Source organism: Opisthocomus hoazin, chromosome 2 (genome assembly GCF_030867145.1).
Source record: "Opisthocomus hoazin isolate bOpiHoa1 chromosome 2, bOpiHoa1.hap1, whole genome shotgun sequence".
Taxonomy (NCBI): Eukaryota; Metazoa; Chordata; class Aves; order Opisthocomiformes; family Opisthocomidae; genus Opisthocomus; species Opisthocomus hoazin.
Genome location: NC_134415.1, coordinates 131,285,452 through 131,305,234, shown reverse-complemented (window position 1 = coordinate 131,305,234; position 19,783 = coordinate 131,285,452). Strand labels below are relative to the sequence as shown.

The 19,783-nt window shown below is 56.7% G+C and overlaps 1 protein-coding gene across 1 annotated transcript in view; it reads right to left on the bottom strand.

Moving 5' to 3' along the window:
• The window catches only part of SCARA5 (scavenger receptor class A member 5), a 44,898-nt gene that overhangs the window by 13,310 nt on the left and 11,805 nt on the right, over positions 1-19,783 (bottom strand). Inside the window, exons 4-6 of the mRNA XM_075411357.1 lie at positions 15,098-15,772; positions 8,264-8,344; positions 5,337-5,435 (exon numbers count right to left, since the gene is read on the bottom strand). Coding sequence (XP_075267472.1) covers positions 5,337-5,435; positions 8,264-8,344; positions 15,098-15,772 — 855 coding nt within the window. The remainder of the gene's footprint in view (positions 1-5,336; positions 5,436-8,263; positions 8,345-15,097; positions 15,773-19,783) is intronic.

Here is a 19,783-nt window from a genome sequence, read left to right as displayed (position 1 = left end):
GCTCCTGGAGTCAATAACTCCACTGCTGGGTGGTTGCTGGTCTCATTAGGGTGGGACAGCAACTGGGACAAGTCACAGAATCACAGAATCCCAGCATGGCAGGGTTGGCAGGGACCTCTGTGGGTCACCCAGCCCAACCCCCTGCCCAAGCAGGGTCACCCAGAGCAGGGGGCACAGCACCGCGGCCAGGCGGGGCTGGAATATCTCCAGAGAAGGAGACTCCACAGCCCCTCTGGGCAGCCTGGGCCAGGGCTCCGTCACCCTCAGAGGGAAGAAGTTCTTCCTCGGGTTCAGCTGGAACTTCCCAGGCTTCAGTTTGTGCCCGTTGCCCCTTATCCTGTCGCTGGGCACCACTGGAAAGAGTCTGGCCCCGTCCTCCTGACCCCCACCCTGCAGATATTTAGAGGCATTTCTAAGGTCCCCTCTCAGCCTTCTCTTCTCCAGGCTGAACAAGCCCAGCTCCCTCAGCCTCTCCTCATAGGAGAGATGCTCCAGTCCCCTCCTCATCCTCGTAGCCCCTCGTAGCCTCCCCATCCCCAAGCTGTGCTACTGCGTTAGGTTCAAGCTGAGTTGTTTTTTTGGTTGTTTGTGGTTTTTTTCACTTTTTATAAATCTGGCAGAGGAAAGACCCTTTAACAGAAAGGAGCACCTTATGGACGATGCCATCAGATCCACAAGGGTGCTTTAAAACACAACCCGTCCCCTCTGCCTTATCCTTCCCCATCCACCTTGGTTTTTCCCGTGCAGTCCTCCAAGTCCCATCATTTCCTTGCTCTCCTGGAAAGCTTTTCTCCTGCTTTTCTCTTTTTCTCTACTTCTCATCTCTCTTCTCTCCACAGAAGCTCTCTGGTGAGCAGAGAGGACAGCCCCTTCGGTGGCACAGCTTGGTGGCTTCACCCCTGGGATGAAGCCCAGCTCCTCGAGGTGTCAGGGCTGGAGAGCATCTCTAGCTGGTGACAAAGCCCCTGTGAGCTGCGACGGAGAGATCCTCGGGGCTGGGACAGAGCCCACAAGTTCGGGAGAGCCCCTTGCTGGCATCACTGCTGGTCCTACCAGGAGGTCCTACCCAGTGCCTTCACCCAACAAGTGTCAAGGTCTTGCTCAGCCGTTTCCCACTGTCGATGAATCAGCGCAGCTCAGTCTGTTTTTTCTGGACCGTGCACACAGTTTCGGCGCAGATTCCATGACGAGTGACCCTCAGCTCTTCCCTTGGCAGAAGTTCGGTCCCCGCTGATGTCCTGCTCCTGGGCATCACCTCCGCTCCAAAAATCAGCTCTGCTGAGAGAGGCAGGGGACAAAACCTGCAAAGCTCATGGGAGAGGACATCACTGGAGGAGGGTGGAAGGAGCTCCTGGGTCTGCAGGGTGAGGTGGACCACTGTGGCCTCACAGCAAGCCCCGGGAGATGCCAACCCCTCATCTTCACAGGGGAGGACTGCCTTCAGCAACATGCCAAAAATGTCCTCCTTGCCTGCCCGTGGTGTTTAGGAAGGGGACTTCTCTTCTTGCCCTGCATTTATCTGTAGATCAGCATCGCTGCCTTGGCTCGTTTGCTGCTGTTTCCTCCTGAACATGTTCCCTGCATGATGTTCTCCATGGAAGAGTGAGGAAGACTGATGTGTACTCACTTTCCAGAATAATTTTCCCCATTTGGAAATGAGGAAAATAATACTCCACCAGGGTAATTTTGAGGGAAAATGCATCAAGGATGGGAAAACACCAACAGGGGAAAATACTCGGGACTCTGCTGTGGAGAGGAGCAGCTGTCCCTCGACCAGGTCAGATCATTTCTGCAAGATGGTTTGGCGTGGGATTTTGGTGAGGAGGCCCCAGATGCCCCCTGCCCCAGGACAAGTTGTGTTTCCCGGGGAACCGATAGCTCTCCTGAGCTCAGAAGAAAGTCATTATAGATGTGTAAGACTAGTGCTGCAGAAAAACAGGCCTTTCCTCAAATCCCAGGCTTGGACCGTTGCCTGGCTTGGTGTCTGTTTCCTATAAATTTCAGAGAATCCCATAAACTGTAGAAATTCGGAGCTTGCTGCCAGTGTGGTTTGCTATTTATTAAAGCAGGGTTTGGATGAAACCCCCTTATCTGAGCAGCCCTGACCTCTGGGAGGTGGGAAACAGGGGCTGTAGTTTGGGGCTCCCTTCGTAAGGGACACATCCAAGCCCTGGACGCAACCTCTATCCACACGGGCCAGGAAGGGCAGGTGGAGGGAGGGACCCCTGTGCTGGTGATGGGCTCTGGTGGGACATGAGGGTGGTCCATCCCCCTGGGGGGAACACCCAATGGCTTTGCTGCCCTCGAGTTGTCCTCACCCCAAACCAAGGACGTCTCCAAGAAAGGCATGAGGAATGGGGTGCATCAAGGCTATGGCTGGTGGAGCCCTGGAGATAGCTAAGCCTTCTTGAAGCCAAGAGGCCTCCTCTGATGCAGAGATTATGCTACATCAGTGAAAGGATGATAGCTAGCAGCAATGCACCTCATGGCAAAGACCTGCCAACCTTTTGGCATGCTGTCCAACCCATCATCTCCCAAAACCAAGAGCAGAAGTGCTTCATCTCCCCAGGCAAGTGGACTTGAGATGCAGACTGTCTTTGGGGAAGGGTCACCAGGCTGGTGGAGGACGATGCTCTGCTACTGCGGAACGGCCATGGCTCTCCCCTGGAGGGAGGGGCTGTGCTGGGGGGGGGGTCTCCACCATCTCCTGTCCTGGTAAGCACTGGAGAAAGTCTTCATCCTCAGTGTTGTGTCTCCAGAGAGCTCCTTGCTGGAGACGTGACGCCCACCATGGGGCCTGTCAAAACTTCTAGGCACCGACCCGGCATGGCAGCTATCAACATCTCTGTCTCAAGGGTGGAAGCATGATGCAGGAGCCCATCAGCCTCCTCCCTCCAGAAGAGACATGTCCTGTGGGGATGCGCTTTGCAGAACAAATCTGGCGTCGGGGCTCGGTCCTCTACTGAAGCCCAATTCAACTCGCCAAGGCTCCTCGGGATAATTTGCTCGTCTAACGAGTACTTGGCACCGGCCAGCGATCAAAGCCCACTTTCCTCTGCTCCGGGGAAGGGAAGGAAGCCACGATCCCGAAGCGCGTTGCGGTTCTGGTGGGCAGACCTCGCCGTCTGATGCGCTGCCAGGAACATCTCGGCGCCGACGCTTCCCTCGCGCGAGCACCCGTCCCCGCAGCGCTCGCGCCTTTGCAGGGCTCGTGCCGGGGAGGTACCCAAGGGGGGGAGTCTGACCTCCCGCAGCATTTTCACCCCATGGCTTGGCTGAAGTCCTGCACCCCCACAACAGGATATTGCGATCCTGCAGGCCAGAGCTACCTCCAAGAAACCCAAGAGATAGCGCTGGAAAACAAGCGTGAAATGCTGGTTTCCTTGTTCCTGCAGCACGCAGGGCTCTGTGCCCTGCTGGCAACTTCTGCCTTGGTGGGAGCATGGAGACTTGTCCCAGCCACATCAGCTCAGAAACCCCGGGCATCCGGTTAGATGGGATGGGGTGACAGAAACGGCACCCAGCAGCGTTCTTCAAGGCTACACAGCACTACATAACTGTCATCTAACCAGCCATGTGGCCAGAAGGGCCACCTCCAGCAGCTAATGGGCCCCAGGAGGTCAGCTTGTGCCCAGACTGGGGTGACTGGGAGAGCGGTGGGGTGAACAGAGCCATCACGTCAGTAGGGTGGGTGATCACAGCAGCGACGGCTTGAGGGAAACAGGACCAGCAGGCACTAATACTGCAGAAGACCTTCTTGCCTTGGTCTGAAGCTCTGGGAGCTTCACACTGCTACAGGAGGAGCCCACTGGCAGCACCTCATCTCCTGCATCTCCTTTCCACCTGGACCTAAAGCTTCCTTGGGCTGCACTGGGAGGCGGATGGAAAGGTCCTTCTCCTAGAGACGTCACGAAGTGGAGTAGGGATGGAAGACGTGCTCCTGCCCCTAGACTACAAGGGGCTTTCTGGTGGCATGCAAGATAAAGGAGCCACACCGCTGTGGCTACTGCACGTGAAGGATGGGCCACTAGACACGACACGGGCGTCTCACCCCAACCCTTGCCCCTGGCAATGACCAGCGCTTTGGAGGATGTACAGCAAAACTGGACACCAACCCTGGCCAGCTCACAGCTCCAAGCCAGGTTTGCAGATAGAAGAGAGAGAGGACTTCTAAAGAGGATATTTTTCCTTCTGCCTTCACACCTGCAACTCGCCCAAGGAGCTCGCTGCACAGAAGCGAGAGCTTGCAAGACAAACAACATATGGGACCTCTGGAAGAAGGTCCTGCCTGGACACCTCCTGCCCAGACTGCTGCCTGCGGGGCTCTGGGCATTTTCCAGACCCAGACAAAAGTCTGTGGCCATGGCCCCAGGTCCTGGTGGCCCGTGTGGCCACGTCCCAGGTCATCATCACCCACAAGCATGAGATGAGGGGAGTTCATCGCTGTGGCCCCCTTCGGCTTTGCCCAGGGAGGTGCTGCTTCCTTGGGCTGGGCTCTTCCCACCTCCTCCTGCCCACAAGGCGTTTTGAGGCAGAAAGAGCATATTTTGGGATTATCCATCCCGTTTTAGGTTGCAGCATGGAACTGCTTTTAAAAGATCTCCTGGGACGGATCTGTCCTGCTAAATAGGTGCGCGGCCACTTCCTACACCCACAGCTTCTCCCTGCTCTTAGCCGGGGTGTGGTGAGATGCTGCAAAACCACAGCGAGCCAGAAAAGGCCACCAGAACACAACCACGAGGCTATTCCTAAACCCCTGCTGGAGCCAAGCGTGGGAGGGCAGCCTGGCAGGTCCTCACGGGGCTCTGGTGAGGGCTCGGTGAGGGCAGCGCTGCCCACCCTGAACCCCTCGGCATGGCAGGAGCATCACAAACCCAACCACCCTTCTCCCTCCAGCCCCTGGGTTCTCTCCACCGTTGTACCTTGGTGGAAAGGGTGACGGAGCCCTGGAACAGGCTGCCCAGGGAGGCTGTGGAGTCTCCTTCTCTGGAGATATTCAAGACCCGCCTGGACAAGGTCCTCTGCAGCCTGCTGTAGGTGACCCTGCTTCAGCAGGAGGGTTGGACTGGGTGACCCACAGAGGTCCCTTCCAAACCCAACCATTCTGTGATTCTGTGAAAGGTCTCGGTGCAGAGGTTTGTTGATGCGCACGCTCCCAGCCAAGCAGGATTTCCTCTCCCCCCAGGAGCTCCAGGTGTGTCCCAACCCAGGGGACCCACCACCCTCGCACCCACAACCGGTGTCTCTGCCCCTCATCCCAGTGTTCTCCAGAACCAGTTTGCTGCCCAACAAGCCCAGCCAGACCCCACGACCAAGCCAGGAGCATTGGTCCTTACCTTTGAATCCTCGCATCCCCACTGGACCTGGAGGGCCGAGGTCTCCTTGGTCTCCTTTCAAGCCACGTGGTCCTGGTGGTCCTCTCTCCCCGGGCAGCCCTGGAGCGAGGACAAAGATGCAAAGTGACCCTGTTGCAGCAGAGATCTACAAAAACCAGCTGTGCACACACACACACGTGCACACGCACATGTCCTGCTTGCCAGCAGACGTGCCAGTCGGTCTCTGGTCCATTGCCAGGAGTCAGGGACCATCAGAAGACACCTGAGAGACCAGCCCATCCTCTCTTTCTGCACCTGCCCCTGGAACCAGGGTGGAATTAACCCAGAGATGGACTGGTGCTAATGCAGCTCTGAGCGTCTTAGGGCTGAGATTAAGGTAACTGGGCTCCAAAGCTGGAGATGAAGGAGGAAGAGCGAGGAGGCAGGGTTGAGCAGAGACCCCAAGGAGACAGGAGGTGCCGAGCATGAGCTGCATCCATGCATGCTTACAAGGTGGGTTTGCTATTTAATGAAGCAGGGTTTGGATGAAAACCCTTTATCTGAGCATCCCTGACCTCCAGGAGGTGGGAAACAGAGGCTGTAGTTTGGGAGCTTGGGGTCCCTTCGCTGGGGACACATCCAAGCCCCAGAGTTGACTTCCATCCACACGGGCCAGCAAGGGGAGGTGGAGGGAGAGAGCCCTGTGATGGTGACAGGCTCTGGTGGGACCTCTGGGTGGTTCCACCAGATTGACCCAGCAGAGATTCAGCCCCAGACTGAGCCTGGGCTGGATCTGAAGCTCCCAGGGGAGAAGCCCTTCAGATGGAGCTCCTCCAGCACCCGAGCTCAGCCTCCTGTCTGGCACGATGCTGCCCATCTCCCCTGCCCGTGCTGAGGGTGCCTTGAATCCCCCTGGCGCTGCGCCCTCCCCTTGGCTGGGCTTTACCAAACACAGTCAATGTTTTCCTCTGGTTTAGGAGGAAAAAAAGCTGCCAGGAGGAATTTGGGCACCAGCTCCAGTGGACATGGTCTGGGGCTTAACTCCTTCCCTTCCGCGTCCGGCCAACACCTCGCGTCCCTCCTCGAGGGGATGCTGCAGCGTGTCGGGACCTGGCTATGGAGCTGGGTAGAGGAGCTTGGCTGAAGCAGGATGGCAGATTTGCTGTGGAAAAGGGGATTTGCCAGGGATGGTTCACAGCTCCTGGCTGCACCTGAACCTCAGCTTCCCGCACCCAAAGGGCTGGTGCTGTGACCGCATCCAGAAGAGCACCAGAGCAAACGAGATGGAGAAAGACCTAAAAATAGTGACCCTTTCAGCAACTCTTCCCGAAGGTGAGCCCTCCAGAGACTGTTTTGTTTTTCTCTTTAAACAAACAAAAAAAAGAAAAGAAAAAAGGAAAGAAGCCAGACGATATATTTCTGATGCTTGTTACACCCAAGAAAAACAGCCATGAATCTGTCAACGCAAAAAAATACAGCTGTCGGCGAAACGAGGACGGGCAGCCAGCGCTGAGAAGGGCTTTCAGGGAGCGATCGGGTTTCCAAGTTGGCTCTGGCTCACTTGGCTGGTCCTGCCGCCCGCCGGGGAGCCAGGGGACAGGGGGTACCAAAATATGGGGTTTTAAGCCCAGCCCAGGACCAGCAGCTCAGGTGTTGAACCCCCCTTCTCTGGTAGTCCTACGTGGGTCATCTCTTCAGGAGTCAAGGAGGAGCCAGGGCTGGATGCCCTGGATGGAGAGAGGTACTGGAGAGAGTCCAGCGGAGGGCTGCGAGGATGAGGAGGGGACTGGAGCATCTCTCCTGCGAGGAGAGGCTGAGGGAGCTGGGCTTGTTCAGCCTGGAGAAGAGAAGGCTGAGAGGGGACCTCAGAAATGCCTCTAAATATCTGCAGGGTGGGGGTCAGGAGGACGGGGCCAGACTCTTTCCAGTGGTGCCCAGCGACAGGACAAGGGGCAACGGGCACAAACTGAAGCCTGGGAAGTTCCAGCTGAACCCGAGGAAGAACTTCTTCCCTCTGAGGGTGACGGAGCCCTGGCCCAGGCTGCCCAGAGGGGCTGTGGAGTCTCCTTCTCTGGAGATATTCCAGCCCCGCCTGGCCGCGGTGCTGTGCCCCCTGCTCTGGGTGACCCTGCTTGGGCAGGGGGTTGGGCTGGGTGACCCACAGAGGTCCCTGCCCACCCCGAACATTCTGTGATTCTGTGAGAAGGAGGTCCATTCCCCAGGCAGGATGGAACCTGTCACCTCAACAGGAAAAAGTCTTTTGGGGGCAGAAAGTCCTCACCAGAGGGGACCCTCCACCACCTCCGTGCCATCCCCGGCTCTTGGGATGCAAAGCCAGTGTTTCTAGGTTTGGCTCAAAATTGGAAACAGGCTCAAGCCGAGTCTTGTTTCTTAGGGTGGGGGGGTGTCTCCTGTGGTTTTTCAAATTGAATTTCTCTCCATAACAATGGTTGGAATTAAGAAGGGGAAAAATTTGGCATTTTTGACATTGAAAAAGTGTCCTATGAAAAGCCTCAGAGCTGCAGCTGGTGGCCAAGTCCCCTCTGCCAGGCTGGATGGACCCACACCGGGTCCCCACGTGCTGCCGGGGGGGTGCAGGCAGCGGGGCCAGCCCTGGTGCCTTGTAAGGACTTGCTGTTAGTGAGCACGGGGTGGTGGCCAGCTCCTGCACAAACCCGGGCTGGGTGGCTGTGTCGAAGGGGCCTGGTGGCATCAACCTGCAGGTGATGGACCCTTGCAGCTCTCGCTGTTCAGAGGAGAAAGACTTTTTGCCCCAAAGAACCGGAATTTTGGCAGGAGATGGGGCAGCAGGTGAATCCTGTTGCTCTTCAAGCCAGCAAGGTCCCAAGGGACAGGTTGGGAAGTCACCTTGAGGTGTCCCGCTGACTCTATGGACTTTGGGTGAAGGCTTGCAGGGCTGTGGCCACCCTGGACGTGTTGTTCCTTACCTCGCAGCCCAGGCAGGCCGGGAAGACCGGGTTCACCCTCCATCCCTTCATGGCCTTGGTCTCCTTTGGGTCCTGGTGGCCCTGAAAGACAACAGGTATTGGCATGGAGCCATCATGCCCCAGCTTTGCAGCAGATGCATGAGCGTGTGCACCCACCCACCCTTCACGGGCTGTTATCATCCATCAGGTGTCCAGGAGCCTCTAAGAAACACAGATCCCTGCAGACAGGGGCAAAGTGGTGGCGAGGGAGCTTCCCAGCAGCCTTCCTCCACCATTTATGGATTTTAAAGGCCAAACATGACCTGTCTCGCGTGCCAGAAGACTTCACCTTGCGGCTCCTGCACTTCCACCTGAGCGTGGCTCTATGGGAAATTCCAACCTCCTGGAATTTCCTTTCGACCAGAAGTCGCGACATCACCAATGAAAGAAAGTTTAGGAAAAAAGAAGGAAAACAAAAAAAGAAATGCATTTTGGAAATATTGAGGTGAACCTTTAGGAGAGGATTTGCACCACTGATCTCATCAGGAACCGTCCATTGGTGACTGCTCTGCAGCACAAACTCTCGTGAGCGAGCAGCAAGTCTAGGGTTGGACTAGATGACCCACAGAGGTCCCTTCCAACCCCAAGCACTCTGTGATTCTGCGATTCTGTGAAGTCCAACCCCGTAACGGAGATCTATTCCTCAGCCTGCAAAGGGCCAAGTCTGCAAAGCTGAAAACAATTATGAGCTAAATCCATTGGAAGAAAGAATTTGAACAGCAAAAAAAAAAAAAGACTCGTGGGATGATAGAAAATAGGGCAGAGAGAGGCCTGGAGGGGTCATTTGGTCTTTGTCCTACCAAGCCAGGGTGATCGCTGGAAACTCTTAAACACTATTTTCCTAGAAACCCCAAAAGCCGTCATCTCACAGCTGTGCAGAAAGCAGCCCAGCAGCCACAGGGCTACAGGCGACACGGTAACGCAGGAGTTGTGTTTTTATAGAATGAAAGGACGCGTGGCGGTCCTAACGAACGAGGAATTAGGATCTGCGAATTAATGGGGTCCTGAGCAGATGAACTGCGGCAGGCTCGGGAGATGTCCTGAGTTGGAGATGGTCAGGGGCTGGGAGAGGACTATGGGGATATATCACAGGATCCCAGCATCGTAGGGTTGGAAGGGCCCTCTGTGGGTCACCCAGCCCAACCCCCTGCCCAAGCAGGGTCACCCAGAGCAGGGGGCACAGCACCGCGGCCAGGCGGGGCTGGAATATCTCCAGAGAAGGAGACTCCCCAGCCCCTCTGGGCAGCCTGGGCCAGGGCTCCGTCACCCTCAGAGGGAAGAAGTTCTTCCTCGGGTGCAGCTGGAGCTTCCCAGGCTTCAGTTTGTGCCCGTTGCCCCTTGTCCTGTCGCTGGGCACCACTGGAAAGGGTCTGGCCCCATAACTGGGGAGTGTGGCCCCATATATCACATTAGCTTGCCCTGAGTTTCCTCTTCCTGAGGTGATGCACGTCTCTGGGTGCTGAGCGGGCGTGGGGATGGACGCTGGACCCTGGGGACACGTCTGCTGTTCTCAGCTGGCAAAACAAACGGGTGCAAAGAATAATGGACGCCCGGGAGAGCTGAGTACAATGAGGAGGCATTTTGGGGTGGGAATGAGAGGACCCACGCACAGCAGGGACGGTGCCTGGCCCTGAGTAGGAGAGGCAGGACTGTCCTCCATGGAGAAGGTCCAGCAACGTAGCATTAAAGAAGGGCATTACACAACAGCCATTAAATCATTGCGTCACAGCCTGGTTTGAGTGGGAAGGGACATTTCAAGGCCATCCAGTCCAGCCCCCTGCCATGGGCAGGGACATCTCCAACCAGATCAGGGTGCTCAGAGCCCCGTCCAACCTGGCCCAGAATGGTTCCAGGGATGGGGCATCTCCCACCTCTCTGGGCAACTTGGGCCAGGGTCTCACCACCCTGGCTGTAAAAGTGGATGTACTGAAATCCGCTGACTTGCCTGCTGGAGTCTGAAAAACCGAATAGGTGAGCAAATAAATCAGCAATGGGAAGCACCTGATTACAGACACAGGCAAAGCTGAGTACAGCCATTGATTTTCCGTGCCCCAGAAGAGCAAGAGGGAGGTCAAGCCACGCCAGTTGGTTAAAGTGGAATAACGTGGGTGCGTTCGGGCCGCCCCATATCACCCACCACCTTCTGAAATACAGAACTAATGGAGAATGCAGAAGTAAAGAATTAAAACGTGTCGATGCCATCAATCTCAGCTTGTGGGGCATTACAGAAAGCAGAGCCTGCCAGATTTCCATGGCTTTATAGAGGTGAAGGTGAGTTTGGTGGGTAGCAGGGGGAGAGTCAAGGCTTTTCTGCCGACACATCTCCTGCCTGAAGGTCCCAGGTGTCCCAGGGATGAGCACTGAAAACTCTGCATGACCCAGCCACGCTCCTCGGTTCGGGTCAAGTTCTCCCCTCCCCTGCTGCACCCCAGCGCAGAAAAAGTCGGGCTGCTGAAAACCACTTGCTTAAACAAAACAGATGCTTTCCCACCACCAGTAAAACTGAAAGCAACCCTGGAGACGTCTGCAGCCGGAGCCACCGAGGAAAGGTCTCCCATTTCGTCACCCTGACTTTGCCCCGAGCGTCCTCTCCGATGGGAAGGGGTCCCACACCAACGGCACTTGGAGCAAAACTACTGCTGACACGAAATGTCTCGCTTCCCTCACGCCGGCTCCAGCACGGCTCGGCTGAGGTCCCCTGTGCGGGGGCAGCTCCGACAACTTCCATCTGCTCTGTTTTTATGGGCACACTGGGAAACAACCCGCACTACGGCCCCACCTCAGTTCTGTTAACCCTGGAAGGGACGTGGGAGCTGCCTGCTTGGGGCACCTCTCGGTGGGAAGGGGTTTGGAGCTGCCCTTCCTCCTTAAAATCAGCTGCTATGGCGCAGCTCCCCACTCCTCTGCCACCATCTCATCTTCATCTTCATCTTCATCTTCATCTTCATCTTCATCTTCATCTCGTCTCGTCTCGTCTCGTCTCGTCTCGTCTCGTCTCATCTCATCTTCATCTTCATCTTCATCTTCATCTCATCTCATCTCATCTCATCTCATCTCATCTCATCTCATCTCATCTCATCTCATCTCATCTCATCTCGTCTCGTCTACCATCTACCATCTCAGAAAACTGTCCCACAGGACATCGGGGAAGTCAAGGGCATGGACAGGCTCAGAAGAGGACTAAGTTTCGTGGAGGATGACCATGGGCAGCAGACAATCATCTCACCTGCTCCGTGAGAGCTGGAGGCTGGGAGAACACAGCCAGGGAAGAGACATGTTGTCCCTTCTTCTCTTTCCCTATTGCCTGGAGTTCAAAACGTGGCTTTGGGGATGGGCAGATCTTTGAGCTGATCCTGTTTGCTGGCTCCCAGGGTTTGGCATTCACCCTTCAGAGCTTTTCCCACCACAGTGAGCCCTGCAGTCCATCAGCCACCAGAATATCTCCTCTGGCCTACATCCAGGCAGCTCCACGAGCAGAGAAGGTCCCGTCCCCAGGGACGGCTGGTGGGATGGGAGCAGCTGGGGTGGAGGATGGAGGAGCACTGGGAGGGGTGGTTGGGAGAGGCCGAGCAGCACTGCAGACACCATGCCAAGCCGGTCCCCACCCCACAGCGTTCGGGGTTTGCGCTCAGGAAAGAAAATCCCAGCCCAGATGCACCCCTGCTTCCCTCTGCTGCCTGCAACGGGCTGGGCTGCTCGCTGCACCCACGGAGGGGGAAAAAAAAACCTCCCAAAGCGTCGGGACCAGGACTGTCCCGACATGCACAGATCTGACGGCCAGATGGGACCGTTGCGATCGCCCCGCCAGACCTGCTGCGAGCCAGCACGTCCCACCCAGCGAGCAGTGCAAGGCTGCGATCCCGGGCGTCCTCCCTCCTGGTGACAACGTTATTTAAGAGCCAGAGCCCCTCCGTGCCGCGAGGCCAAGCCCTCTCCCAGACACGCGAGCTTCTTGGCGTGGTTGGCTGCTGGAGACGAGCCCGGAGACCTCCCCAAGCTGCCATCACCTCAAAAGCCAGAGCCTGGGGTAGCTCAGGTCTTGGGGGAAGGGAAAGGCACCCCCAAGCAGGCAGCCCTGCATCGCCCAGGACTGGTTCTGCTGGTGCAAACCCAGTTGGGAGCACGGCAGATTCATCCGAGGACCTTTGGAGCCAGGGTAGACCTAGCTGGGCACAGAGGTCCAAAAATTCTCCAGCCCCACGGTCCATCGGTGCCATCAGAAAGCGGGGAGGGAGGAGGGATGGGGAGGGAGGGAGGTGGGGGCTGCCAGGAATGTGTCAGAGCAGCGGCGGATAAATCAGGTGCCGACCCGTCGGGAGGGGACGTGTTTTGCTTTCTGCTTATTAATTGGAATCACGTGGTGCATGGGTGTTGGGCTCCATGACAGCTCCCTTCCTCAATGGCTTCGTCCAAGAGAGGGTGACGTCCTCCCCCATGGCAGCTGGGGGGAGAGAGGGCACCGGGGGTGGGTGGGCAGCTGTGAAAACCTCAAAGCAGCGGGTGCAACGTGATCCCACAGGATCACAGCATGGCAGGGGTGGGAAGGGACCTCTGTGGGTCATCCAGTCCAACCCCCTGCCGAAGCAGGCTGAGGGAGCTGGGCTTGTTCAGCCTGGAGAAGAGAAGGCTGAGAGGGGACCTTCGAAATGCCTCTAAATATCTGCAGGGTGGGGGTCAGGAGGACGGGGCCAGACTCTTTCCAGTGGTGCCCAGCGCCAGGACAAGGGGCAACGGGCACAAACTGAAGCCTGGGAAGCTCCAGCTGAAGCCGAGGAAGAACTTCTTCCCTCTGAGAGTGACGGAGCCCTGGCCCAGGCTGCCCAGAGGGGCTGTGGAGTCTCCTTCTCTGGAGATATTCCAGCCCTGCCTGGCCGCGGTGCTGTGCCCCCTGCTCTGGGTGACCCTGCTTGGGCAGGAGGTTGGGCTGGGTGACCCACAGAGGTCCCTTCCAACCCCTGCCATGCTGGGATCCTGTGAGAAATAACGCTCTGCTTGGAGTTGGGGGTTTCAAAGCAGAGGAACAGCCCGTTACATCTCCACAGGAGCAAACTGACAGCGTAGAAGTGGGGCAGCGACCACTCCCCAACCTCTTGGTCTGCCCCCACAAGCTTGCACCAGGCTCTTCTGCGTTTCCTCACGATTTCTCCCCTCCCATGGCCTGTTCATTCGTTTGGGACTGAACGAGCCTCTTTGATCAGACCATGGTGTTCAGCAGCTCTGGATGTGTTCCACGGGGAATTAGCCCAGCGCCTTTTGGACCCGCTTGGGTTTCTGCCTCCACAAAGTCCTGCAGCAAGGAGCTCCAGCCAGGTGAGAAGGTGGCACGTGGGAAAGGGCTGTCCTGAGCCTCTCCTGGTTTTGCTGCCCACCATTTCATCAGGTTCCCTCTTGCTCTTGTGCCAGAAACCACAAGGACACTCACGACTTTGCTGTCTCCCATCACAGCCCTGCTCAGCTGCCCCTGTTCCTGAAGACCTCAATCCTTTCCCTTCCCCATCGCCCCACGAAGTCAAGCAGCTCCCAAGGAGTGCAGCTCCCTCCACTCCCTCTCCTATTTTGTCCTCTGAGATCTTTGAAGCCACCTCTCCCTTGGTGCAGCACAGAGGGATCCTCCTCTCACTGCTCCCCAGTCACATCAGGCAACTGGACTGGGGTCCACCACTGCAGACATGGGTGTCTCCAGTGCGGACACCTCCACCTGAACTGGTGCCCTCGGAGCTGGGCTGTCCTAGGAGACCTAGGACTGGGGGATGCAGAGAAGTGGGTGATCCCACAGCAGCAAGACAGCAAGATGTGAAAGAGCCAGAAATTCCTGGCATCAGAGAGGAAGAAACATCCAACCAGACGGTTAACCCTGGCCATCCAGCTACGCTCACGAGATAACGATGGGACAAATGGCTGGACCTTGCAGATAGTTAAGAAAAAGGAAGGAGATGCTTAGCAGGCTGAGGGGGAGATTACCGAGGCAACAACATAAACACCAAAAAAAGGGGATCAGCAAAACTGGAGTCAATGGTCAAGACTTAGCAGGGATGGGTTGTTCGTATCACCATGATGAGGGTGGTGAGACCCTGGCCCAGGTTGCCCAGAGAGATGGGAGATGCCCCATCCCTGGAACCATTCCAGGCCAGGTTGGACGGGGCTCTGAGCACCCCGATCTGGTTGGAGATGTCCCTGCCCATGGCAGGGGGTTGGACTGGGTGACCTTGAAAGGTCCCTTCCCAGTCAGTGATTCTATGAATGGGGAGGACCGAGGGTGGTAAAGCAGAAGAAGATGGGAGACGGAGAATGGAGTAAAGGGGATATGCAGTGAAGTGAATTACGTGATTGATGATCACAGAATGTCCGGGCTTGGAAGGGACCTCTGTGGTTCATCTAGTCCAATGATGACTGAGGGTACTGGTGGGCAGCTCTCTGCTTGATCACTGCAGTATGATGCAGGGCAGAGAACCACCATCTCTGCTGCACTCGGTCTGGTTCACTTTCACGGTCAGGAGGGACCTGGTAGAGTTTTTTCCTGGTATCTTTGAAGGAACCTTGGGAGCTTTCTTCCTGGCATGGATGGAGGAGCATTTAGAGAGCCCAAGGTGATGGAGACACCTGAACACCACAGACACCTGAGCAGTGGTGTCTGGTGGATTTGATACACCAAAGAGCACCTGAGACATCCCCACAGGACATCCCCATGCCCCAGGGACCATTTCCACCACCACCCAAAGCACCGAGGACACCCCGCTCCTCACAACAGCTTCATGCGCCAGCGAGGGAGCTGCTTACAAGAGGCTTTCAGCTTACCCCGTATCACGGAGATGTTCTTCAGCGCGACGGAGTGCTCCCAGTCCTTCAGCCGCAGGTCCTCCGTCACGTTGTTGAGGATGGCCAGCTCGTGCTTCAGCTGCTCCTCCATGGCTATGTGGATGAGGCGCATCTGCCGGGCATCTTCGGTGGCGTTGCTGATCAGCACCTGCAGGTCCTGGATGCGGGTATGGTGGACGTTCACGTCGTAGGAGAAGGTCCTGTTCATGGTGTCCACGGCCCCGTTCACGGCTGTCACCTGGTCGCTCAGGCTTTCCACCCTGCTGCCCAGGTGGCTCAGGAGGTGGTCGTGGTGCTGCAGCAGCAGACGGCTGCTGTTGCCTTCCACGGAGAGCTTGTACATCTCCTGCTGAGCTGTGTCGCTCTGCTGGGTCAAGCTGTCCCAGAGGTTGGACACTGCCTTGTCGGTTTGGCTGGCTTGGGTCTGCAGGCTCCAGAGCAGCCCTTCCAGCTTCTGTAGTGACCCCGTCATGAGGAACAAGGAGTCCGAGTGGTTCTGCAGGAGGTCCTGGAGCCTCCAGATATGATCCAGCACGTCCCCTTTCAGAGGTAGGTGCAGCAGCTTCAGCTGCATGTCCCGAAAGCTCTCGTTGAGCCGGTTGACGTTCCCCATCAGCACCTTCAGGTCCTCAGGGGATGTCTGCGGCCTGGAGACTGCAAGGGATGAAGAGGAGTGGGACATCAGAAACCACCCCATGCAGGTGGTGACCCTCCTGAGAGGTACAACACCGTCTCCTCCCAAGGAGCACTTGGATGTGCCCCTGCTCCTTGGGGCTTGGAGGTGGAAGCCCAACCTCGTACCCCAAAAGGTTCATCCCATCAGCCCCTCTTTGGCCCCATGGTTTTCTCCATGGTTGGAGAAGGAAGATGGTTGCTGAAGGACTGGAGAAGGAGGCACCTTGCTCAGGAAGGACAGCAAAGGCTCCCAGCAGCTCTGGGCTTTCTGCTGGCCCTGGGCTTTGCCAGATGGGTCATGATGCTACAAAGCTCTGCCTCGTGGCTTCACCCGGTTTGGTCAGAAGACTGGCTGCTAACAGCATCCGCTTCCCTTTCCTAAAAACAGACCTTAAAAACAGCTTCATCCCCCGCTGAGGTTTTAATTTTCATTTGAACAGTCAGGTTTCCCTTCTGGCTGCTGATCTTGGACCTGAGCTCAGCCCCTCGCTCTCTAATGAAGACCATCAGGCTGGCTGGGCAGGTCTCCACGGCTCGGGGTGCGGTTTGCCGTCAGCCTCCCAGCGCCGCATCCCGCACCCGGGGGCTGCCAGGGCTCTTCCCGAGGGAGGAAACCCACCGTGGGCTCATCCTCCACCTCTGAATCCCACCCCAAGCCCCTCCTGGCCTCGTGCCAGCTCCCAGACCACCATCTCTGGAGATATTCAAGACCCACTTGGACAAGGTCCTCTACAGCCTGGTGTAGGTGACCCTGCTTCAGCAGGAGGTTGGGCTGGGTGACCCACAGAGGTCCCTTCCAACCCCGACCATTCTGTGATTCTGTGAGCTGGGAACCTGGAAATTTGAGGGGGGAACCTCTCGCTCTCAGCAGCTCCTCGCACTGCTCCAGCAAATCCCTGCCCAGCTGGCCCAGTAGCACCCAGTAAAGCCCGATCCCGGACCCCATCGTGCCGCTGAACCCCAAAAACGCCGAGCCAGGTGGGGGAATATCATCTTCTCCCTCCGCCTTGCGCCGACGCTGGGTCTCCAGCGCAGCCCGGGGTGGGGGACTCAGAGCCAAACCCACACAAATAATGAGAATTATTCTTTTTTTTAAAAAAAATGAATAAAAAATAAAAAAGAATCCCCATTGTTCCTTAAGCTGTGGTGGGGCTTCGGCCCAGCTCAGCCCCGCGTTTCCACGGAGCAGAGACCCGGCGATGGCGTTTGGTTCGAATTAAAAACACGGGAGCGAGGAGAGGGTGAAAGCAGCCGCCCGCACGCGAAGGGGCTCGGGGCCACCCGCGGCGCCGGGGGACTGGGGGGACCCACCGTCTTTCGTCCTTTAATTAGTCCCTGTTAATCAGTCCTGCAGCTGGGCTGTCCCAGCTTCCCAGGCTGCAGCGTGCCAGCTTGGAGATCTCCTGGGGCACGGTGATGCTATTTATCACAGGGTCATAGGTTGGAGAAGACCTCTGAGATCATCAAGTCCAACCGTCACCCCAGCACCCCCATGCCTGCTAAACCATGTCCCCAAGTGCCACATCCACACGGTTTTTGAACCCCTCCAGGGATGGGGACTCCCCCACTGCCCTGGGCAGCCTGGTCCACAGCCTGACCACTCCTGCAGTGAAGAAGTTTTTCCCAATATCCAATCTGAACATCTGCAGAGTTACTTGGGAGAAGAGACCACCCCCCCTCTCTGCCCCCTCCTGTCAGGGAGCTGCAGAGAGCGATGAGGTCCACCCTCAGCCTCCTCTTCTCCAGACTGAACAGCCCCAGCTCCCTCATGGGACTTGTTCTCCAGCCCCCTCCCCAGCCTGGCTGCCCTCGCTCGGTCGCCTCTGCACGTCCACCGGGGAAGAGCAGCCTGGTGTGGCCAGCACCGGGAGAACTCACGCCAAGCCCGGGTCCTGCGGTGGCCAAGGACCGGGACGCAGGGGCGAGAGGTCCCCAGGTTGGGGTGAATCCCTGCCAGAAGCCGCCGGGATCCCCCCGGCTCTGCCCTGCGTGGCCCTGGCACCGCGGCCACCGCACCGAGAACATCCCGCAGCCAGAACACGCGCCGGGACGCTGCGGGCAGCAAGGTCCTGGGCTGCTCCGTGCCCGTCAGACAGCGCACGCGTGTAGGAATGCACACGCATGCACACAGCGTGCACACGCGTGCTGGCACATAGTGAACACACACATGCATGCACGCACACACGTGTGCGCACACATGTGCACACGCACACACACGCACACAGCACACACATGCACACAGTGAACACATGCATGCACACATGCACACATGCATGCACACGTATGCATACAGCACACATGCATGCACGCATGCAGAGAACACAAGCACACACACGCATGCACACAGCATGCACACAGTGAACACAAGCACCCATGCACGCACATGCACACGTGCATGCACATGCATGCACACAGCTCATACATACATGCACGCACACAGTGAACATAAGCACACATGCACACATGCACACAGTGCACACACAGCACACACACAGTGAACACATGCACACATGCACACACACATGCACACACGCACACACACATGCACACACATGCACACAGTGAACACAAGCACACACACACAGAGTGAACACAAGCACGCATGCACACATGCACACACATGCATGCACAGAGTGAAAATGAGCACACATGCACACACGCATGCACACTGCACACACACATGCAGGTACACAGTGAACACAGGCACACATGTATGGACACACATGCACACACACACACATGCATGCATGTACACAGTGAACACAAGCACACATGCACGCACACACATAAACAAACCACACACGCATGCACACACACAGTGAACATAAGCACCCATGCACACACGCATGCACACTCATGCACAGAGTGCACACATGCACACAGTGACCACAAGCACGCATGCACACATGCATGCACACACATGCACATAGCACATGCATGCATGCACAGAGTGAAAAGAAGCGTGCATGCACACACGCATGCACACACGTGCACATGCAACGCACGCATGCACACACATGTGCACATGCACGCACATGCACACAGCACACATGCACACACTGAACACAAGCACACATGCACACATGCACACACGCATGCACACTCATGCACACAGTGCACACATGCACACACACAGAGTGAACACAAGCACGCATGCACACATGCACGCACACATATGCACACAACACACACAGGTGTGCATGCAAACGGTGAACACAATCATGCATGCACACATGCACGCACACATGCACACAATGCACACACGCATGCATGCACATAGTGAACACTAGCACACATGCACGCACACATGCACGCACATGCATTAACACAGCACACACGTGCATGCATACAGTGAATACAAGCACCCATGCATGCACGCACACGCATGCACACACCACACACACACGGTGAACATAAGCAACCATGCACACACGCACGCACACGCAAGCACAAAGTGCACGCATGCACGCATGCACACACACATTGAACACAAGCATGCATGAACACAGCACACACAGGTGTGCATGCACACAGTGAACACAATCATGCAAGCACACATGCACGCACATGCACACACACAGCATGCACACGCATGCACACAGTGAACATGAGCACCCATGCACACACGCACACACACATGCACACAGTGCACACATGCACACACACAGTGAACACAAGCACGCATGCACACATGCACGCACATGACATACAGCGCACACACGTGTGCATGCACACAGTGAACACATGCACGCATGCATGCACACATACACATGCACACACCACACACATGTATGCATGCACACAGTGCACACAAGCACACATGCACACATGCACACACACATGCATACAGCGCACACACGCATGCACATACACACATGCACACAGCACACACGTGTGCATGTAAACACTGAACACAACCTTGCATGCACACACGCACACACACGCATGCACACAGCGCACACACGCTTGCACACACACAGTATGCACACC